At 42.7% G+C, this 24,438-nt stretch overlaps 1 protein-coding gene across 2 annotated transcripts; it reads right to left on the bottom strand.

The window, feature by feature from the left end:
• Positions 1-75: 75 nt before the first annotated feature.
• Ubc4 (ubiquitin conjugating enzyme 4) lies at positions 76-22,558 on the bottom strand. 2 transcript variants are annotated; one of them, XM_075688097.1, is made up of 7 exons: positions 22,386-22,558; positions 20,467-20,619; positions 12,926-13,008; positions 9,550-9,713; positions 7,655-7,719; positions 4,428-4,570; positions 76-783 (listed from the first exon to the last, which is right to left on the bottom strand). In XM_075688097.1, the coding sequence occupies exons 1-6, from the start codon at positions 22,446-22,448 to the stop codon at positions 4,463-4,465; spliced, it is 636 nt and encodes a 211-aa protein (XP_075544212.1). In that variant the 5' UTR covers positions 22,449-22,558; the 3' UTR covers positions 76-783; positions 4,428-4,462. The 2 variants fall into 2 exon arrangements, with proteins under 2 accessions (XP_075544212.1, XP_075544213.1); XM_075688098.1 differs by lacking the exon at positions 4,428-4,570.
• Between the last annotated feature and the right edge of the window lie 1,880 nt (positions 22,559-24,438).

Here is a 24,438-nt window from a genome sequence, read left to right as displayed (position 1 = left end):
GGTTACCCACTGTCTAAACACAGAGGAGAAAACATGTATGCTTTATGGACACTTCAAGAAAGAAAACAGCGCATGTAATGGTTTAAAAGCACACCTTTAATGCTCATCACAACAGCAAAAGAAACAGGGCAAAAAAGGGGCATCTCCAAAGTTGCTCAATAGAAAAATAGAATTTCTGGTGCAGACTCTTAGGTAAACATGCAGTTTCAGAAAAGGGAATGAAAATGCATATCAAGTCCATATAAGAGAGCCTGAGAACAAATGGTCACTACTTTCAATCGCATGCAATTTTTACAAGAACATAATCTTTCACCATGGCATTTACCATCATAGTGGATCACAAAAGTTCACTCGCTGTTCACAAACCAAATTGGCACTAAGAGCCACATTTGCATCCAAGCTGTAAAAACGAAGACAAGATTAAGCAGGCAAAGTCTTGAGGGACAAATTTCTCGTTACAGCCTATTCAGCACAAGCAAATTTTTACAGTGCTCCTCAGTAGACATAGTGCAAATGCTACTGGCATCTATGGTTGTACCGCGAAATTTGCCAAAGGCACACCTCTCACACTGTGTATCCCCAAAAGACATGAAGTTGAATGAAGTGTACTTTCACAAGCACTGCTGGCTTAATTGAAAGCACCTGAGGAAGAGAAAACATCGGAACGAGCAACAAAGAAACAGTCCAGGTTAGATTTTCTTTCAACCAGCTTTAGCTGAAGATGGCCTCTGTGGCTTTCTCAAGGTCCCACGAGTATGACGACAGTGCGACGCGTGCACGGTGCTGCATGGAAAAGAGAAGCAACATTTCATTGCATCAACAAACATGATCTTTGAAAAATATAAACATGCACCACAAAGGCCTGACAAGTGAATGTAGTTCTAGATCTTGCAATGAGAGCTCCCTGGGTGTCATCATAAAATCCTTTGGACTGCTGTAAACACACATCCCCCCCCCCCCCCAAAGGCGTTGCAACATCTCTGTAACAACAGCCCAGAGAGGAGGTGCACTTTTTTCTTAATGGAAAGTGACCTGTACATACAAAGCTTTAATGACGAATTTGTATGTATAGGTCAGTGGTTCAAGTGCAACTATCTGTAAATTCTTTAGCGCTCTTGGAGACTTTTCTTTAGAGTCCACAAAGACATAGTACTTTTTTGAAGCCAAGTCCCAAAGCAAGTAAGCAGGGGGGGAGGGGGGGGGGGAGGATGTTCTGTAATTGTCATGTCCCTTTCATCTGTTGCTGAAGTTCTCATTGGCTGGGCTGCGGCACCCGTGAGAAGGAGACGCTGCAGTACTTTGCAGACACGATCGTCAGTGCGTGATATATACGGTGCACTTATCCGCTTAATATGGCCAAACCTGGTGAGGGGCCCTTCAAGAGCTTTCAAGAAATTTAGGATGGTAGTTTGACCAATCCAGGGTTTCTTTTTTTTTTCTTTCTATAGCTGAACAGAATTTTTATAAATTGCTTGTGGAAGATAGCACCATTATAATAGTTTACATACTCTGAAAGACGGCAAGCCTCAGAGCATAATGATGTAATGTGTGACACTTGTTCATGAAAGCACACCGATAACAGAGTTTCTATGTGTCGCCTAAAGTCTATTTTGCATGCACATTATGTTGTTCAAGAAGCCTCTCACAAATTACCTGTTCTTTCTAATTAAATTAAGTAACAGTGGAAGGGACAGGACAGTCAGAGTGAAATGAATGAAGTGCTGTCTTCAAAGCAATGACACTTGCTTTTAAACAAAATTACGTGATTATTTTTATTATGCATTTTTTCATTCACACAAACTACTTTGTTATATGGGCTTGCACATACAAAAACCATCTCCCATATGTGCTAACTTTCCAGGAAAGAACTCTTCACATAATAGTGTCTAATAATATGTATACGAGAGGTAAGGATTTGTCAAAATACTTCAGTGTACTAAATGTACATCATCATCATCATCGTCATCAGCCTGGTTACGCCCACTGCAGGGCAAAGGCCTCTCCCATACTTCTCGAACAACGCTGGTCATGTACTAATTGTGGCCATGTCGTCCCTGCAAACTTTTTAATCTCATCCGCCCACCTAACTTTCTGCCGCCCCCTGCTACGCTTCCCTTCCTTTGGAATGTACACAAATGTACACAATCTAGCACCTCATACTACTGCTTTCATAACATACCAAATAATTAATGGTAATTGAACCTAATGACAACATCCCTTTAATCAGTCACCTCACACTAATAAGTACACTTACCATCATCGCATTTTGCTATTTAAAATGAAAACTGATTACGGTTTCTAAACTTGAGAATTCACGGATGCTGCAATTTCGCTCGAACTTCACTCATTTGTGAAATATATAAAGAATTTAATCCATAAAATAGTAAGCTTTTTTTTCTTAAAACGATGTGTAACCCAGAAATCACATTGCTAGTTACCGTTTAATATCTGATGTCTTGCTGTATTAAATAAATATTCATGCATGCCTATTAGACTTATTTTCATGAATTGTTAAATAATATCTTTGTTTCACATACTTGCCAATGAAATTTTTTATATGCTGTTAGATCTGCTAACAATTTTGCTGGGTTCTTAAAAGTGTCCAAAGTGTGCATGTACTGTTTACAGAAGCCTACGAAAAACATCGAACTATACTGCTCAAAGAAGTAGACAGTACTTGGCCAATACATCAAAATGCATAATCAACTAACTTGAAATTCGCTAACTAAGAGTTCAATTAATTACTTAATGACACACATTGCAATATACAAATAGCATCCAGTGAATTCACAAGGCACTTGGAACAAATTATCGGGACGGCATCAGCCTAAAAGTATGCACAGTCAGACTGCCGTTCCACTTACTTCTTCAACAAAATGCCTTTTGTGGATTGAACCAACGAAATAACTGAAATGCCAATGTATTTAACTGCACACTTTGGGAATGAGTACCTCAAAAATTGAGTCATTCTGAGAATTCATTTCAAGTAGACATGCCTTGGCTACAATTCATAAAGTAATAAGTTAAAGACTTGAATTAGTCAAACATGTATTTTGATTTTACATAAGCAATGTCCTCCTCTTCAAGTAATCCAGCTCCAAAAATAGAATTATGCTTTCTGTCACAGGTTATTTTTAAAGATTCTCATCCAATTTTTAAAAATACACAAGAGATAAAATTTAAGTAATTTGAAGCAAGGTGTCCTTCAATTATTAAGATAATTCACCTCCTTGCTTTAAAGGGACTGACAACCAATTTTGATGGTACGTACACACTTTTTTTAGTGCAATGGAAAGCTTACCGGCCAGAGTGTCTAATCATGAAGCAGTAACACGGAAAACACCGTGGAACATCTTTTATCAGAATTTTTCTATCTGCAGTGAGGATGAAGTCGTTCACTGGAAGCATGCTGAAAAATGCGATAGGTGAGCACGATAGGGATTATAAGCCTGCACTAGCGGGAGGTAGACGACAAGTGCGGCCATAGGTGTGAGAAAGTATTTTCTTTATCGAGTCGATGTTCCTGCGATTCATGTTTTCCAAAGTATTTCTGCTATAACAGCTACGTTTTCTTGTGGTTTCCTGTCCAACTGCTTAGGTATTTGACTGGTCAAAACAAAACCAAGTGCACCAAAAACAAAATGACGCTTTTACACGTGATACACGGTTCGTGTTGCTGTAGCCAAGCATGCGCTTCTGATTTCCAATGTTTCTCGAAGACCTGAGCAAGCTGGAACAGAGCATTTAAGCTTACATGCACGCTCAGAATTTGTATCCTTACGAAGTAGCACTCGAACATCAATGGACGAAAGCGGTAGCGGAAGCGACGAATCCGACTTGCACTACAAGCCACCATCCCCGCCACAAGCAGCATGCCTGGAGAATGCCGATTGGTAAAGGCTCACTCAATCTAGGCCGACCCGACACCGATTTCACTCTGCCAACTGTGGGCGACAGCATTTTTACCTTTGTGCTGGCGCGCCTCTGTCACACGGTACTGACGCCGACAATCTGCCGACGGTTGGTGGAGTGCTCGGCGTCGGTACAGTGTGACACAGGTGGCGACACGAAGGCAAAAAACGTACCCATTTACGGCACAACTCGTCGATGGCATATTGGATCACAGGGAGGTCATAAAACTCTGGGTACCTGCAAACTTGTGCTATACTCACATGCATACAACAGCAAGTGCGCCGCCATGCACGTGGGACTGCAGGCGCTGCTGCATGGACTGCGAGCGTCGCTCGTTAGCATGGACTTTCTTTACTTCGCAATACGCTTAGAATAAAGCGCAGGTGTCTAACAACCTACTATCTGCAATTTTAAGCAATAATTGTACTGTACCTAATGGCAGTCGACTTACGTACAATAATCTCTTGACTACATTTCGAAGTATCAAGATTTCACCGCCAGGGCTCACCACTTACTGGTTTTTCTGACTTTTCTTTGCCAATTTAAAATTTCATTTCCTACTTAAATCCCGAACAGCGTGCCAGATTCTATCACTATAAATTATGGTCATTTCATTTCCATCACCGTCTCGCAAAACATTCTGGCCAATTGTCAGTCCCTGTAAAGAAAGTACAGGTAAAAAGAGTTTGCAACATCTAGAACACCAGTAAGTATTAAAAAAAATGTTACAAATTAGTAAAGTACTGTATCAGTACTGTTAAAATGAAGCTAACACAAACTGAAAACCACAAAAAATCTCACTGTTCATAAAAGGGCATTTCTTTCAACTTAACATGAAAAACTCTAAAAACCTAGCAAGCAGGAACACATCTAAGTTGGCAACACTGTTCCTGTGAGAATGAAATACTTTCACTGTGAGCCACTATTCCATACTAATAACCACTATAGTAAACACAATCTTCGATTAATGCCAAGGGCTCGCTCGTCACATCTAAAAATTAGTGTTTCAGTTATTTCAATTATTTAGTCTACCCAAGGCTCAAGAAAGAAAACATATAAACAGGCAGAGCTAGAGTTTGTGGAGACCCTTGCATACCAAGGCACCTATTTTGGCACCTATTTTGGCGCCAGGTGCCGCCAGCATGAAAACATATCCGCGGGCTTGTGACCTTTACTGGTCGCCGCAAACAGCGGAGTTTCCACTCCTAAATATTTCTTGCTCCGTGGGTGGATGAAGTCACGATACACTGGCTCACTCCGTTCACATGACCGCTGCCACATGCAATAAGAAATGCGTGCGGCACTGTTGTTTACTTTTCTATTGCAATGGCAATTATATGGACACTTCAGACGCATTTCCACCGTCAGCATTGCTGTGATGTTCCATTAAAGTCTAGTGCGATAACAATGTAGTCGTGTGCCATACGTTGTGGGTTTGTGTGAAAGTGTGCAAGGGCAAGCGAAGAGGGATGGATGCTGGATCTCGCGCACACAAGGCGGGGAGGAAACGCGCCGCCTTCCACTGCGCACAACACAGCAAAGGGTTGTTGGACTCCTGCAGTGGCTGCGCATGGGCTTTATCTTGAAAGTGATCTACGATGGGGACAGGCTCTAGGCATGCCGAGGGCTGATGACTTCGTGCGCGCTGTGTTCTCTCCGTTTAGTTAGCGCTGAAACAAGAAGCAGCACGAAGGGCAATCCGCACACTGCTCTATGACGAAGCTGCTCTAGGACTGCTCTAGGACACTGCTCTATGACGAAGCACACTGCTCTAGGACGAAGCAGGAACATGGTGCATGCTCCTGCTTCGTCCTTGTGTTGTTCTTGCGCTATGTATCCCAGTTTACGATTCAGTTACCAATACGCCCAAACTTCTTCCCTGATAAATGCATAATCGACTAATCAAGAAAGCTTCACTAATTCACTTCCAAACTACTGATTACTTTGTGGCACATATTGCAGTTTACGAATTGTAGCAGGTGAGTTTTCACAGTGTATCCATTTAGAATTCTCAGGATGACAACAGGCTTGAGATATGTGCAGTCAAACGTGCAGTAAGAATGTGCTGTTGTTCTACGCAATTTTTTCGACAAGACCTCATTTTCTGCTTTGCAGGACAAAAACTGGGACACGATTGAAGAACGTAAAAGAACGAAAGGGTAGACCCTGCACAAGCACTTGTCCCCATTGTGCCCTTCAGTCATGTCACACACACACATGCCTGCACCAACTAGGCCCCCTGAAAGCCCTGTTAAACAATCGGGATGCCAATGTATTTCGTCGCACACTTCAGGAATTATCTCAAAACTGGTGCCCACCCTGAGAATCGTTCTAAGTGAATATATACATTGTGTACTCACCAACCACAATTGGTAAATTACAATACGTGCCATAAAGTAATTAGTTTAGAAATTATTCAGTGAATATTTGTTGATTAGTCGATTATGCCTTTCGATTTCTCATGCAAGTAATGCTTCTCTATTCAAGTAATCCAGCGAAAAACTTGAATTGTGCTATCTAGCTTTGGTGATTTCTTTTTTAATTCTGTACAGTCACAGAAAAAAAAAAACTGTAATTGAAGTCAAGGCAAAATAATATAGCAAGTTGGTCAGCACTGTCTTCGTCTATTGTTGAATTTTGCGTGGTTTCCTCAAAGTTCCAATAATGCAGCAACTAGCCCAATTAAAGATGCTTCACTACATTAAATTAGTGGCTAAAGAGGAAAACACCACAAAAACAATCGAGGCTGTCATATTACCATGCTGTCTGGTCTATGAGGAAAAAAGAGCATTGTTCAGCTGCCTTTAGTTTGATTATGATTAGGTGCCCTGCTTGCATTTGTGCTCTTGGTTTATTACTTTGCCAAGTTGCAACACTGTTAACACTATGGTTCCTATACTGCAAAATTTTACCTTTTCTGCGACCTCGACATGGTGGTGAATAAGAAACAGAAGACATGACAACAGCACAAAGCAGCTCTAGTGGATGCTAAATATGCCACACAGTTCTTAGAATGCACATCTTTGTTGCAATGATTGTGTCATGCCAGAGCAACATCTCTTCCCCTAGTTGCAGAATATCTTGCTCATTCCCTGGATTGCTGCACCAAGCTAGATTAAGAATCTAGACTTAGTTGCCATTAAAGGCTAACTGCAACAAAATTTCACTTTGGATAATTTTGTTTTAAATCAATCAATCACTCAATGAAAGGAAGGTTTATATGTATACTATTCAAGCAACCTTGGAAAAGCTACAGGGCTGATAATTGCCCAATTTTCTTATTAGCAGCCTTTAAATAGCACTTAAGCAGACAGCACGCATGCACGGCAGTCAGCGGATATGATGTAAATGTGCCAGTACACCACGTTTTTCAAAATGCCACAGGCATCCGAGGGGCCGGAGGTCCTGCTGATGAGCCATGCTTGATCCCTATTGTCCTAGGTGGTGCGCCCCATCTGGTGAGTGGTAATGGTGGCCTTTTTTTTTAGTTTTCTTATGAAAAAATGTATATTTTCGCTAACATCTTGCGACACATCAACTCGTATTTCAAGCGTAAAATTTTCAATGGAGGCTGCTACATGTCTACACTATCTGAAATTGTACTTTCTACATGGTCCACTGAAGTTAAAGCAGATGGCACGCATCCATGCTGTTTGGACTGCACAGCGAGGCTAGAGTAAAACCTGCTTGGAATAGTAAGTGTAACTGGCTTTCCAAGTATTTCTTTAGAGACATGACACACCTCTTCAACTCCCATGTCCAGGAGCCTCTTGATCTTTGCGTCAAAATCAGGGAAGTGCTTTGGACCTGCAAAATTCAAATGAGCATCAAAGGAGAACAAATCCCAGGTACTAAATGGAGTTCTTGCAAGCACTTCCCATTAGGCAACCTTCATGGGACATGCTTCTCTGCTTTTTGTTGCTGCCGGTTTTTACAACTAATAAAAAGATAAACATATTGGTGGCTTGAAGGTACCGCCAGTTTGCCATTATTTCCAAGTCCTGATAATTCCCAATTGTCGTTACTTCAAAGAAGGCACCAAATGTACGTCGGCCCAACACATTTTCATTTTTTCCATGCTTTTCAGAAGCAGCCAATTCCACTCAACATTTCAGTTGACTTCCCATAGCAATCAACTGCTTCAGCTTTAACAGCCAGAGGCAGCTAAACAAAAGACAGTCCAACAAGGCAATGAACAGGTCTAATGGGGCCCTCATTTTTCTTTTTGCACCAAGTACAACAGGCACAACATGAGGGGAAAAAAACTGAAAAAAGAAGGAAATGGAGCTCTCTCTTGTGTCACACATTTCTTGTGGTCTCAGGCTCCTCCTTATCAGGCCAGCTGATGCTGTGGCAGCCACAGTCTTACGGTAGTTTGTTGGTTAACTGTTCAGTTTTCTCAATAAGAAACTATGCTGGAGTGTCACAAAAGAAGAGAACTTGATACCACGAGCATGCACAGACGCCATTTGTCACAGCAGTGGCACCGTTTATCTGGCCAGATTTCTCGCTTTATAATTTCAAAACGAAAGAAATGATGGAACACATTTTTTCAGATTACATTAGTTCAAATCAATAGACTTAGTTTGGGAAAATTTTTAACCCTTTGACGGTCAACGACGTAAATATACGGCGCTGCAAACAAGTCTGAAAATGGTCAATGCCGTATATTTACGGCACCGTCTGTACATTTAAAAAGCGCGCCGATTTCCTAACTATTTCTTTTCTGTCATGTGCTGCCACTATGTGGGAATACGCGTACAGGGAATTTTTTTCACGCACCTCTCTCTCTCTCTCTCGGTTTTTGTTACATGGTTTGTTTTAGAGCTAGTTTGCTGCATTTATATACTACCGCTCGCACATTGGCGTGCGGGCTGGCAGGCGGCGGGTTTGGGTTTTGTTTCGCATACGGTTTCGGCTTCTTGCACTTGCAAAACTGATGGCTATCTCGTTACTAATCGCTCAAAGGGCGACCACTTGTTTCTCGCTTGTTGATCGCTCACAGGGGTGCGCATAGGAAGGATGCCGCCGTGCATGCGTTTCCGTTTCTTCTTTTTCTTTTTTTGGAGACTCATGAAAACTAATTGCCTCTGGTTGGCGATAAGATGAAGATTAGCGGAAGTTTGTCACACGTTTTGCTTTTTTGACGGGCAAACAACCACAGTTTTCTTGAGTGCGCTCATCTACGCAGTTCGATTACGCTATGGACGTACATATTGCTGTAAGAGCAGGAACATTTGAGACTTGCAAAATATTCTTGTGTGTGCATTTTCAAAGCCTCGAACTGTGTGTATAACAACGAATAGAATTTTTATTTCTTATAAGTTTATTTCCTTTTTTTATTGTTGTTATTCACGAATGAACAGTACATATATACGAATGCAAAATATTTGTTTTTCACTTTACGGCCACCCTAGAAAAATTACGGTAAATTTTTTTCGAACTAGGTCCCTAAGAAGAATTGGAATCTACAATAAAGAAATCAACCCTGGGTGGTCGCATATGGGGAAAAAAATCAACCCTGAAAGGGATAAGTAGCACTTTTCTTACTATTACTAGGGAAATTCCAACAAGTGAAGGGGCATGCCGACAAGAGACAACGGCACGTAGCTGATGGCAGTAAGTAGTAGTAGCTACCTCCAGCATAGACTTGTGCCCAGTGCTGGGCTGTCAGCTTGAACATCTCGGGGTTCTCTTTGAATTGGCGAGCCACCACAGCATCCTGGGGGTCGTCCGGCTCAGCTGCAGCAAGCAGAGCTTGCAGAGACAGCAGTACCGTCCGCAGGGTCATTGCCGCAGCCCTAGAACAGCAAAACAAGCCCAAGCAACAAAATGGCCATAATATTACACTCGATAACATACTCAAAACACAATGGCACATATTGCTACAGTGACGGCTCTAAACAGTATGAATGGAGTGCTGACTGGTAAACAAGACACTGAAGCATGTGATGCGCTGGTATGCAGAGCAAGGCAGTTGACCACATCTACGGGAACACTAATGCAATCAACTGGTCGGCGCTTACTCATGCCATCCAGCTATGGAATTACCTCCTTAGTGTTGCCAAAACGAAGCTAGAAAAATTCCACAAGCACATAAGCTTGTATTTCCCTGCAGAATGACATCAAGTGGCATGATGATTCCTGCTTTTGCTTCCCTGCTTGTGTATCAATTAATTTGCCGAGTTCCAGGCACTTTCTTATAGATATCTGGCCTCTGCATGCCGAACGCGCTTAACGGGATGGCGCCATCTAGGAATAGTGCAGCGATGAATTAGTTTACGAGTTTACTGTTTCAAGCATACAGTTTCATACAATTACTAACCAGAACTGTGGTGCTAGTGTCTACGGGAGCTGCAAGCAGGGGCAATGCGACCATTGATGGTTAGTACATGGATTTGCCTAGACTCCGTGCTTCTGGCTTCTAACAGCTTTGCGACTTCGCAAATTCATCATTTTCAACAAAGCATGGTGTAATAAATAATTAAATCAACATTAATAAGATTGTCCGATGACAACATTCGAACACAAGGATCTATAGCACACAAGCCTGACATTGAAACCATTTGCGCCCGGGATGCACGTTTCGACAAGTGGCATAGAGCACCCTTTCTCGCAGCAAGCCAGCGCACTGAAATGCTTGGCACGTTTCAATCCGCAGTTGCACTAGAAGAAACGGATGCACCAGAAACACCACTAATGCAACAGAACACTACGGACACCACTGAAAATTCAAGTAAATAATCTATACATGATGTATTGCATGTAGGTATGTGTATATTATAATGTCCAGCCTGTCTATAAGCCACTGCAAACGAAGTCATTTCTTCGCATAACATGCTGCTTTTTAATACTCATATTTATAGCGCCTTGAAAACCACACTTCGTGTACACACACACGCTTCACAAGAAGAATGCTTCGCTTTAACGTAGATGTAAACTGGAGTTGAGTTTGCCCGTTTTTTTGTTTGGCACTGGAGAGACCACTTTCGTTCATTTTTTCGTTCATTTCACAAAGGTTATGTTTTCTTTCTTTTGTTTACTTTGTCTACTAGCATTCATTTATTGCCCAATGCTATAGTCATCATCATCATCATCAGCCTGGTTACGCCCACTGCAGGGCAAAGGCCTCTCCCATATTTCTCCAACAGCCCCGGTCATGTACTAATTGTGGCCATGCCGTCCCTGCAAACTTCTTAATCTCATCCGCCCACCTAACTTTCTGCCGCCCCCTGCTACGCTTCCCTTCCCTTGGAATTGGAATCCAGTCCGTAACCCTTAATGACCAAGTATAGTAAACTTTTCCAATTAATGCTCTGCTTTTACGTACATTTTACTGTGACCCCCTCACGCCCCTTACCCAAATCCTCTTAAAAGTTATCGAGGTTTACATACCAAAACCACAACCTGATTAGGAGGCATGTCGTAGTGGGGGACTACGGAATAATTTGGACCACCTGGAGCTCTTTAATGTGCACCTAAATCTAAGTACACGGGTGCTTTCACATTTCCCCTCCATCGAAATGTGGCCGCCACAGCCGCGATTCGATCCCGCGACCTCGTGCTCAGCAGCCCAACGCCATGGCCACTGAGCAACCACGGCAGGTACCCAAATCTTCATACTTGTATGAGGCCTGTAAGAAATTTTGATCAACAACAACAACAACAACAACAACAACAACAACAACAACAATAATAATAATAATAATAATAATAATAATAATAATAATAATAATAATAAATAAAAGCTTCAATACCTCAAAGCGATGGTACTTTCTTTAATTTAAGGACTTTTGAAACCTAGCCGCTATCCAATTCTCATGATGGAAGGCTTCCAAACATAAAACGGGAGCAGCGGAGGGGTGTGGTAGCAACAAGCAGTAATTTACATAACCAACTAAAATTTCAACGTACAATGCACAATTCTTTTTCTTTTAAACACCCTCACCAACTCATTCCAAAGTCCCAGATGCCAGGATACTGTTTTAGGTGCCTCAGTCACACACGGTGTTGCCATTTCTGTATACCGCCATGACAACGCCTACGTTGGGCTACTGGGGCTAACGTCGCTTGAAAGACCAAGCCACTGCCTTCCAGCTACCTCGTGCATTGCCACCCGGACTCCTTGTCAGCATCTTAACTCCTTCAAAATTACCCGACGCGTTGCTGCTATGCTACTCAAGCCACTCTTTCATGTGATGTCTTTTTTAATATTTTTTTTTACTCGCCCACTGACCGGCTGACTGACTCTTCTAAAGCCACAAAAGCATACGACACCCCTGAATGCCCCCTGACCTCTCGCTCCCCCAACACCCTCCTAAGCCCTTCCTTTTCTTTTCTTCTTTAATATTTTCCTGCTTGCTCCTTTTTTTTTTTCACTTTTTTCCCTTTTCCCCACTTTCTCACTCTCCCACACTTGCCCCCTCATCATAGAAACCATGTGTACAGACGTCAGGCAACAGCACTCATTTTTTTTGCAGTCCCTCCCTTTACGAGCCGCCACCGACAACAACCGCACAAGATGTTACTCTACTAACCTATTAAAACTAACATACCGAGGATGACAAGGCCGCCTTTAATGAAGATAGGTCCTCCTATCGAAACATTGGCCATCCTTTCTGAGGCACTTTATCCCTGTTTATAACCTTTATGCCATAGTGCGCTACTCCATCTGTCAGTGCCACTTTTGATATTGGAACACCTCAGTACTGTATTTTTATACAGACTTGAGGGGTGCTTGAAAGAGAGCTCTAGATTATGTTCGACTATGCAAGGTCTGTCAGTAGCTACAAAAATATCAGTAGAACAAACATTTTTTATTCATCCATTGCACACAAGGAACCAACAAAAGCCCACCTCATGCTGCTACAGTTCGTTACAGGTTTCAACAGACCTCAAGCAGAATTGCATCACAAGCAAAGCCATGAAATGGTGCTAAGCCTGCCACAAATTTATAATACATCCACAATGTGGTAGTGGCAACAGTGCCGAGGAGATAAGACATGGGCCTCACCACTGGTCCTTGAGAATGTCCAGGCATATAGCACCTGTCACTGAGCTGATGTTTGGATGCCAAATTTTTGTAATGAAGCGAACCTGCATCATGAAGAGGTCAATAAAAGCAAGCAAGAGGTCAAGAACACCGCGTGTATAACAAACTGACACAACCCCGTGTTCTAGACTGCTCTTCCACTCAACACTCCGCCTCAACTCAAGAAAGTCAATGGCAGCGCCACTCTTAAACAAAAACGGTCACTGCACTTCACCGAAACACCTCGGCAATTCCCAAGAAGTGCAGTGTCGTTTGCGATCAAGCGGCAGCACTGTGCTCAACTCAGTCAAGTCGAGTTGAGGATCATCTGAGAATACGAGGGACAGTCTCTTTATTACCATCTTTATTCTACTTTAAGATTGCAGTTAGATGCAAAAAAAAGTATTTTGATCTTTTGCAAGGGCAACTTAAGAAAAACAAGGTAAAGCTGCTAAGAAAGAGCATGTCTTTCTTTTTGCATGCAATGACTTTGGCTGGCCTTAAAGGGCCCCTCATCAGGTCTGGCCATTTTGAGCTAACAAGTGCAGTGCACACAATGCTTGCTAACGACTGTGTCTGCCAATTATTACACCGCTATGTGCCACAAAACAAGCTGAAATTTCAACCCAAATGCCATGCGCCCTTCTCCCACGGGAGCCGTGCTCCTAGACAGACAGTCAACGTCAGTTGCGCAAGTGCACCTACGTAAATGGCAGTGCTGTGACACCACTCACAGTGACACATGACTTAAGGATTATTCAACGCAACATCAGCGTTTTGTTTGGTCTGTTGCTTCAATTGGTGAATTAATGTTTCGAGAAATAATAAAACGTACAAACCGAATGACTGTGTCTCTGTTTTACTTCGTACCATTGCAAGGGGGATGTACTCAAGCTTCATCTGCTTGTTCCCATGTCATGCAGTTGTGCGTGCAAAGAATGAAACTACTATGTCATTTTGTACCATGTTCCAGTGCACAATTGTGCTCTTTCATCCACTCGTGTTTACCTCGGTGTTCATGTGGTACTGACTAATCATGTTGCTGGCTAGTCTGGTGCCTGAAAGATGTCGCAATATCCTCCACGCGATAAGGAATCCATGAGCCGGGCGAGCCTCTCCAAATATGCATGCACTGAAGGAACCATTTCGCAGAAACAGCCAGACAACAACGCAGGCGTTCTCATGCAGAGCTCACGTGATCGTGCACAGAGCAAAATGAAACAAATGCAGCGCAATATTGTCATCGGAAGTGTGCCATGCAGCAAGAATGCAAGAAAAAAAAAAAGACTGGGACCGTGATGTGTACATGGATCGATCCTCCGGCTCTGGTATGGAAGAATGCAAAGAAGGAATTTTGCTTGCAGAGTCTAGGTGGGGCAAGTGGCGAGAGTGGCAATGTTGGCAGTGAAGCTCACCTCCTGAAATCATGAGTTTGCAACACTACAAATAATTATATCTCAGCCAATAATTAACCAATTTGAAAATTTCTTGTGGTAGAACTCTCTCTAGAGGGGATGTGACAACTTCCAGCATATAACTAAAATTTGCTATGTGGCCTGATAGGGGCCCTTCAATGAAGACCTCACCAGGCACCATTGAAAATTTTGGTAACACAATGGGAGTTGTGAAATGCCATCTAAGCAGCATTTTAACAAAAAATGTTTTCCATATTGGTTCATCATTGGAGGAGCTAGAAGAAATTGAACTTAAATGTAAATTAAATTCTGAGGTCTTACATGCCAAAACAACAATACAACAATTACGAGGCACGCTGTAGTGGGGGACTCCACATTAATTCTGACTACCTACGGTTCTATAACATGCACCCAATGCACGGAACCCCCGTGGGCATTTTTGCATTTCGCCACGATTAAAATGTGGCCACCAAGGTCAGGATTTCATCCCATGCCGTGGGGCTTAGCAGCGCAACACTAGAGCCACTATGTCACCACAGCGGGTAAAACTGAACTTCCTGTTATGCTACCACCAGGAGGCAAACGTCACTGTAAGCACAGACACTCTCTCCCTTTGCCCTGACTAACATTCACAAGCGGCGTTCTCTCCCTGCTTTCACCCATGTCGGAGCCTAGGGACCATGTCAGGTTCATGTGATGAGCCCTGCCTGCTTTAATTTTTTTCTTCTCTTCCTTTCCTGCTACGCAGCACATTTACAGTGCCAGCATTGCACCTTCCATATTGGATGATTAAGAAAAGTGACATGTCATGGAGAGTGACGTCGATAGCAGTGCGTTACACAATAAGGCAAGCATTGGTGCATCGTTTGACCTTGATGCTCTGGCTGGCAGAAGCTCCATTGTGAGGGAGAGTGCATGGCATTTGGTGCAAAATTTCAGCTGTTCTCACGGCGCACAGCGCTGTAATACTTAGCATAGATAATCATCAGCAGGTGACGTATGCGCTGCGCTTATTTGTCTAAAAATTGTCAAACCTGGTGAGGGGCCCTTTAGTACCAGCACAGACCATTATTGAGGCATTAAGCAGTGCCTCATAAAATGTTGCACACATCTGAACCTTGGGTGGTATTCTGTAAGTGTACACCTAGTGGACATGTCCAATTTTTCTGTTGTTAAGTTCTGATTGGCTGGGCTGTGGTACGTGTCATAAGGAGACAAGTTCCCCCAGCCGAACAGCCCTTTAGCAGCAGTTGAAATGTGTATGTCCACTAGGTAAGCACAGAATACCCGCCTGCTGAATACACAGACTGGTGCCCCACTCAACCATCAAGATTTAAGATTTCAAAAAATATTTTCAGTATATCCACAGATTTGTTGACAAATTAATTTCAGGCAAATGGTCAATTTATTACTGTTTGTGGCACAAGACAAAACATGGTGTACATGTTTAACCACTACCATTTTGTTCCTACATATATTTTTCTTATTTATTAGCAGCGTGTTCATTCGGGCTAGTTGGTACATCTTGTCACACAGTGGATTCCTTCATAAGCGTGACACAGGACAAAGAAGAGAAGCACCGGACAAGAGTGCGATTCCTTGGTCAAACAACTCAGCCACACATGGCATTAAATTGCATACGATGTGACATGCCACTCACATAACCAAGCCAGCAGCTGAAAGGGTCCAGTATACCTTGCGATCCTGTCTACACAAAATCTGTTACTTGTTCTCACGGCACAGATCTTATGGGACATAAGCACTGGGAAGTTATTCTTTTGGGCCAATTGGCAAAGCACTGCAGGACAAAGGTTTCAAAGGACTACACAGCAACAAGGCAAAATGGATGGGACATCATCATATGGTTTTTGGTAGTGCTTTCTGTCTCGCAAGGCTCCTATGAGCTGGATACAAATAATAGTCTCTACGTCCTCCTCAGACCCAAAGCCTGCTCAGGGGCACAATAACTTTTCAAGCCAGTCCTTATTACCCCTGGTACATTAAGAACTCGAAAGCACCATTTTTTGTTTGACTACCTCGGTTAGGAGTTGGATGCAGCATCTCCATGTAAATGGAGAATGTAACTGTCTCCTTACGATTCCCACCATAAAAACCCTCTTTATTGGCCAACAGACATAGATGCAGATCTGACACCGCATGGTGCATTGGCTTGTTGATGCTGCATCCTCTACCTTTGTGTCAACTCACAGTAATCGAGAGGCACTTGATGGTTGCCTTCTGCCGTCTGTGACAACACAACAGCCTAGACCGAATATGTAGGGATATTCATGAAAGCTTAAAGCAATAATGAGCCTAAACCACTTTCACACAGTTCTGCATGCTTCACACTTTGAATCGGGGTTGGATATTTTACGGAACTGCAGTTGAGCTGATTCTGAAAAGGAATAAAAGCAATGTACCAAATTGTGTACTATGGGTCCGAAGAGGCTATAAGCTGCCAAATGAAGTAGTCGCTTTTCTGTAGTTTTGCACTGCGATAACAGCAATGTGCATTTCCCAATGCTGTCCATTATCGAGAAATTATATTTAAACACCTAAAACTAAATTCTGTGGTTTTACATGCCAAAACCACAAAATGATTACAAGGCATGCCGCAGTTGGGGACTAAGCATTAATCTAGATCACGTGGGGTTCTTTAATGTGTACCTTCATCTAAGTACACATTCTTTTGCATCTCACCCTCATTAAAATTCAGTCACCGCGAGTGGGAATCGGACCCGCAACCATGTGCTTAGCAGCACAATTCCACTGCCACTAAGCCACAGCAACAACTTAAAAAAAAAGATGTCTTGCCCCTTACAAGACCTAGGGATGAATTGCTAAGACTGACCACACTGCATAATGAGCAGAGTTACACGATGTGGATGCTTTTTGTTCTTGCCTCTCTGTGCATCTGCTGGATATATGTAATGCCAGTTTCCTTATTCAGAGATAAATTAGTTGGAAGTGTGCATCTGCCCACGTCATTTCTGTAGTCTGTGTCCTTATTGCTGCACCACAATTGTGGTCAGAAACATGCATCAACTAGCACAGTTAAGTAGTTTTATTATCATTATGAAACATCGTTCCAGCGCACAATTGAACAAGGACGAGAAGAGAAAGACAACACAACAAAATGCAATGTTAGGGTAGGCGTTCACGATGGCTGACATGTGAGAATAAACCAATAATTTCACACCTTGACTGCAACCAATGTGTAAATGCAATGTGCAGTGACCTACTTCTTAGCTTTAATCGTATAAATTGAGCTATTCTGAGTCAAATCTACAGTCAGCTTCTACAATACCTTAAGATTACAAAATTCTAAAGTAATTCTCTACACCCTTTTTTCTTCTGCACATCTTCCTGCAATATTGAACCATAATCTGTTAATACCAAACTTCCCGCATACTATGGTGCACTGTTTTCAGGCTTTCTGGTTTTAGCCAAACACTCCAAGCCCCATATTTATCTCTACACTTAATACTCCTACGACACCTTGATTAACAGTATGCATAGTGTCTAGTGTTAGCAACCATGTCCTAATCAACCTTTTCCACCAAAACATTTGTCAACGTGCCTTGCATGAATGGAGCTGTCGGCTATGAAATGTGCCAGAGCCTCGAAGACTTGCCTTTCTTTTCTTCATTCCTACTGCACTCAAAGCTGTACCTCTGCACAACAATGTCCAGCTCCGATATCGCTTCACTCTGCCACTAAATCTACAAGGCCACAACATCAGCACAATGCTGCTTTGTTATCTGTCACCAGATGGTGCCACTACCGTAACGGAAGTTGGTTTTCATCTTTGGTTCAGCCAAAAGTGCACCAAGTCGCAACGTCCAAAGAAATCCAGCCCACGGAAGCACATTTATCCAGCATGAATAAACGGCAGAGAGTTTTGACGTAATAGTTCTGCAAAAACCCGCAAGGTGGAGAGAAGTAATTGAATAAAGAGAAAATCAGACATCCACCTGTTCGTAGCAATTGCTACAAAGGAAACCCATACGGGTTCCTCGAAAGAAAAGCCTCGCAGTTGAAGAAAAATCCATCCCGGTCCGGGACTTGAACCTGGGACCACCGCCTTTCCAGGGCAGCCGCTCTACCATCTGCGCTAAACAGGCGGCCAGCAGATGGTAGGGCGAAGTCGAATTTGTCAACAACTCGAAGCACAGGCAAGAGTTCTGACGTAATAGTTCTGCGGAAACTTGTGCAGAATATTGCTACGAACAGGTGGATGCCTAATTTTCTCTTTATTTAACGGCAGGGATTTCAAAAGCCTTGTACAAAAGAGCAGGTGGTGATCATGGGCTTCCTTCCCACTGCGTGCACAAGAGTAATACAGTCGAAAAGTGATATGAAAATTTGGAGGATGCTTAAGCTTCGCATTTAAGAGTGGAACGCGATAGCATTCAAAGATCCCTGACTGCTTCTCGTGCTTCCCGGCAACCGGAGTGTATGTAACCGTAATGTTTACCTGGAAACGCTTGACGCGAATGCTATACACAAATGCAAGCTTTGTGGTGGAACTGCGGCGTCCTGCGTGGGCTGCGATGCAGCAGAGTCAAGCACCAGCTGGAATTATTGCAAGGAATCGGGCGCGCCGCTCCGTGGCCCCCAAGACACCCACCGCAGCGGCGCGCACAGAATGACAGACGCCGCGGCCAGTCTGTGAACGCCGCGGCTGGTTTGTGTATGTGAAGGGGTTTCTTTGAGTTTTCACGCAACAGAATTACGTTTTCTCGTATAGTCAAATTACAAACCGAGAGCTATCATGTCTGTAGGTTGTGTGCAAGTCGTAGTTTACAATTTTTCTACGTATTTTAGATTGAGAAATTCAATTAGTTCAGTCAATTCCTTGCATCATATGAAAGGCCTGAGTATACGTGGTTCAAAAATCTTTTTGCGGAAACGTCTGATGCCAGATTTTCTGCAACACGGGCTCCTTAATGCTATTGCGTTAATAAACATGGATACAGTGAAGCAAATCTAAAATGTTTTTCTCCGATATCACTGTGTAATGAATATATGTTTACAATGAATACCAGATATGGTGAAGGTATTTTTGTGCTGGATGTGACTTTGTTATGGAGTCGAGAGGTCATTACGGCAGCATTGCCTAGCAACTGCACCACTTTATTTGAAATGCTCAGGGCCCCTTTTATAAAGTCTCTGGGTTGCTACTACTACCACGAAATTTACCACCTTTATTTTCCCACAATTCTGCCACCTCCTTGCAATTGGTGTTGTGTAAAACGCAGCAGCAAGATTTTAACCTCTTGAGCAAGGCAGAAATCTTCCGCGTTTGTTTTTTAACACAGGGCTTGGGCTTTGAAGTGCGATTCCCACAATCACTGATAACAAAACAAATATGCAGGCTGTTTCTCTCTTCACGCCTCAAAGGTAGCATCCATGCTTTAATGTAGTTGGCAAAAATGAACTGTGCATGCGAAAACATCATGTTATCACACTTACCTGAAGTTCCATATAATGAACAATTTTATTTTTATGCATCTTAAATATGGAGAAATTCCACGCCATGTATATAAAGCTAAGATGGATTCCTAAGCTATGCTTCAAAAATATTCAAAAAGATCAGTTTTACTGTCAGGGGAGTCTTTGTAAGCCAGAAAAGACGTAAAAACGAATGATGTGCTTGAAGCTTTCATGCTAGCTCCTCACGATGGCATGAGATTTCAACACTGTCTATTAAGGACCAGTTAATAGTTGTTTTGATAAATGGGATTGCAACAAATTCTAAAGCAACCACGAACTCAAAGCGGTTTTTTAGAACGTCTTTTTTCTCACACGAACGGCCAAATTTGAAAAAGACATTGAAATCCACGTCAACACACTTATGCACTGACACTGCAGTCTAGGCGCAAAAATTGCACAGGTGGAATCTCTGGCCATCATTGTATTAGCTAGTACCCCAACAAATAAATGTACATAGAGTCTTCAAAAATTGCATTATCCATCATTAACTGGTTTAGTGTTGTTCTTTAGTAACCATGTAACAATGTTTGGGAAGTGTGCCTGCAGCTATACTGAATTAATGTCCAGCCTGCAGTCTTATGATACAGCAAGCCACTGCTGCAGCAGACATACCTTAGGTGGGTTGAACGGGTATGTCTCGGGGACATGGATTTCCAGGACAAAGGTGCCTCCTTCATAGGGTGTGTCTGGTGGGCCTGCTATCTCACCGCGAAGCTCTGTATAGTTGTCATTCACCAGCTCTACTTTGATGGCACACTTGGCGACCTGCACAACAATAAGTTAAGGGCCTGCGTCAACCCACAAAATGCCAGGGGAAGTGCAGAAAGGCTAAATGCAAAAATAAACACTATCAAATGAATGACAGAAAAGAGGAACACTCAGTAAGCAAAAAGCAAAAATGACACGTGGGATTTATTTATTCCAACGACAGCTAACCACCTTCAGTGTGTATTATGTCAAGGTATTGCGATAAAAAAAATTACAAAGAACTGTGACATAAAGGGCCTAACTTTATCTAAAAGTATTTGAGCAAGCATTGCATACATCAAGTGCAAACACACACACTGTAAATGTGCACATGCGAAAGTTAACATGAAAGCAAAACCATGCGAGAACACTTATGTGCACGCAAGGACACCGAGAGAACCTCAAGGTACTGGCCAGAACTACTTAGAACACTATGATGGAAGTTTGAAGCTGTCCTTTTAAGGCGACCAAATCTGGACAGAGAAAGCTGCACAAAACCCAAAAGGAGCGATGCTCTGTGACAGTACTTTTCTAGCAAGCAGGTACACACGACTCCAAATTGCTTCAGAATGAAGCTGCAACCAAGGTATATGTACTTTTTATAATCACTCATAATTATTTATGCGTATTTTCTCATTTTATTCGAAATTATTAGACTCCGTAGCACAAATTTCGGGTGCAGTGTTTGTGGCACAGTAGTCATTCACTGGGCAGCGAACACTCAGAAGCGCCACAGTTTGCAGCAAACTTGAACTTTAAAAAAAATAATGCGTAACTATTTTCTGAGAGTTTTCACTTTTCCTTCAGGCATGAGCCTTTGATTGCTCTTGGAAACTATAGACGTCGAGAAGTGAACCCTCTTCGTTCACTGTTGAAGCTGCGCTTACGACGGGAAGGTAGCCCCGAAACACATGGACGGAAGGACACACAGAGGCCCCTGTGTGTCTCACTTCTTCCTTCTGCCCAATTTAACATTTCAAATGTCGAAGCAACTAGCCCAGGCTTTCATCATGGGGGGGACATAGCGTAGTTCTTCGTGCGTCTAATCCACGTGCAGCAACATCCGGTCAACTGACACCTTCGAACGGAACAGAAGTCAAGAAGTACGCGCAGGAACAAACGTGCGGCGTTCGCGCGCATGCAGGCCAGTGACTCGCACGACAACCTTGGAGCGCGACGCTGGCTTTTCTCGCGGCTCTGCAAGACGAACTCACGTGCTCGAGCACGCAGACGCCTTCACGGCGCACCACGCTGCCACCCTCGCAAGTCATGATCAAGCCAGTTCTTACACTCCTTCGGCTGAAATTAAGCGAGGCGTGTCAGAGGGGCAGCAACGGTTACGTAATTAGCTCCCGACGTCTGCAACGAAGTAATACAAAGGATAGGTTTCTCAAGATGCGACAAATAGCTATTTCGCCGCCCTCAGTACTTACATAGTGCCAACTGATAGGCTTTCTGGGGCATACTGAGAATGACACCACAAAAATACACGCCTACCGCGACTGCGCGTCGTCGATTTCCAGGTTAATTTACGCACAGGTAGAGGGATCGAAGCTTTCTCAATGCGACACACAGCATCAGACACTGAACAGGTTCTGGGTTCTTTAAGCGCTTAGAATACAAACCTGCAACGCGATGCCATATGTAACTTGCGCATAACTCTCTTCGCGATAACCGCCCGGTGAATGCGGTGAATAGCAGAGTACCGTATTCAGATAAAAATGCCAAGAGCTTCGAAAATGCAACGACAGCGCTCGTCATCGGCGCTCACCAAGGCTGCTCACCTCTTCACTTTTGACGACTTCCTTAAATTCCCTTTTTATTCTCTGCACGGCGATGTTAGCCATCGTATCGTAGAATCCATATATGTTTTAGGTTAGAGCTAAAATCTTCTAAGGTGTGAAGCAACTCAGCTGGATCGGCTGGGTTGACGGCCTTCGCCGACGGCCATTAATAAAACCCGAAAGAGACGGCAATGCTAGCAATGCAGTGCGCGGAAAACTCAAGATATTATCGTACAAACAACTACTTTTTATTTTATAAATTTTGACTTCGAGCTTTTCAGTGTGCTTGTTTTTAAATTTATTGTAAGGATTTCTTTTCGCCTTTTTTTTCCACGTGCATAAGTTTCAGTTTTGATATCGATGCTTCGACAGTGTACTTTACTGTTTTTTATTCCTGTTCCTCATTTATGAAGTGCTTTGGCTATATATACATATTTATTGTCCTAATCAGTGGTCATCTTAGCGATATAGGTACGCGCACGCACATTCACGTGTCACCTCCGTTATTAAATGTGTCCATCATATATATATATACATAGAGTTTCTCACTACATTACCTAGAGGGAAATCTGGCGCTGCTGCGCTGTGGTATGCATGGGAATGCCGGTATATTGTGACTTCGGATTGGCATCGTTCTCGTAGAGACAGGACACCTTGAAGACGCGCTTGGCAAGTACCGTTCCGTCTGTCACAATGATTCATTTTCTACTAGAACAGCAAGTGAAAAGCTGTTTTAGCTTTATTATTACGCGAAAACATGTTTTGTTTAACTATGAGAACTTGTTATTGTGTGCGACTACATGTTACGTAAAAAGTATCAGCGGGCCGCTAAAGTTGGAGAACAGACGACAAGGTTCGCGCTCGCTTTGAAAAAGTTGGTCGTCTGTTCTTGCTTTTCTTCGCTTGGTCATGCATCGTGGGTGAGTAAAGATGTAATATGCGTGAATGGAAACATTTTATGAAGATTTTACTTTTATATATATATATATATATATATATATATATATATATATATATATATATATATATATATATATATATCATGGAGGTCTTTAATCATAGAGTTTCTCACTATAACACCTAGAGGGTAATCTGGCGCCACCGTCTATGGGAGTTTCTTAAGGGGGTACCGTGCCGTCATGGGAATGACGTTATGTTATGGTGTTCTAGATAGTTATGTTAGGTAGCCACCCTAGTTATGTGCCTGCGAGGCTCGTGTTGGCTGGTGTTGTAAGAGGCTTCGTCTAAAACGTGGATATGGTTACGCAAATAACGCGTTCTCAAAGTAAAATCTTCATAAAATGTTTTCGTTCACGCATATTACACCTTTACTCACTCACGATGCATGACCAAGCGAAGAAAAGCAAGAACAGACGACCAACTGTTTCAAAGCGAGCGCGAACCTTGTCGTCTGTCCTCCAACTTTAGCGGCCCGCAGATACTTTTTACGTAACATGTAGTCGTACACACAATAACAAGTTCTCATAGTTCAACAAAACATGTTTTCGCGTAATAATAAAGCTAAAACAGCTTTTCACTTGCTGTTTTATTAGAAAGTGAATCATGGTGACAGACGGAACGGTACTTGCCAAGCGCGGCTTCAAGGTGTCCTGTCTCTACGAGAACGATGCCAATCCGAATCCACAATATACCGGCATTCCCATGCGTACCACAGCGCAGCAGCGCCAGATTTCCCTCTAGGTAAAGTAGTGAGAAACTCTATGTCATTAACCTCCTTGATATATATATATATGTGTGTGTGTGTGTTAATACGTCTTGTGCTAACTTACTCTGAGACGGACATTACTAGCACGAGAAATCATAATTGTTATTGAACTAATTAACAAAGTTGTGTTAATTGCATTCTAAATAATTACTCCAGCGCATATGTTCCTATCCACGAATTGTAGCCGGTGGCTTCGAAGTTCATATCCACTTGAAACGAATTCTCAGCGTAACACGTTTCGAGATTATTATAAAAGCTTTTCTACAGCCAGACTCGATACTGTGTCGTGACGTCACGACACAGTATATATGGGAGCAAGACAATGCC

This window comes from Dermacentor variabilis, chromosome 4, assembly GCF_050947875.1.
Source record: "Dermacentor variabilis isolate Ectoservices chromosome 4, ASM5094787v1, whole genome shotgun sequence".
NCBI lineage: Eukaryota > Metazoa > Arthropoda > Arachnida > Ixodida > Ixodidae > Dermacentor > Dermacentor variabilis.
This window is presented reverse-complemented; position numbering and strand designations above follow the sequence as displayed.

Coding starts and splice junctions, on each gene's coding strand:
- Ubc4 (XM_075688097.1), bottom strand. CDS start 22,448: ATGGCTAACATCGCCGTGCAGAGAATAAAAAGGGAATTTAAGGAAGTC. Junction 20,620..22,385: donor AAGTCGTCAAAAGTGAAGAG/GTGAGCAGCCTT, acceptor ATTGTTGTGCAG/GTCGCCAAGTGTGCCATCAA. Junction 13,009..20,466: donor ACCCGTTCAACCCACCTAAG/GTATGTCTGCTG, acceptor TTCATGATGCAG/GTTCGCTTCATTACAAAAAT.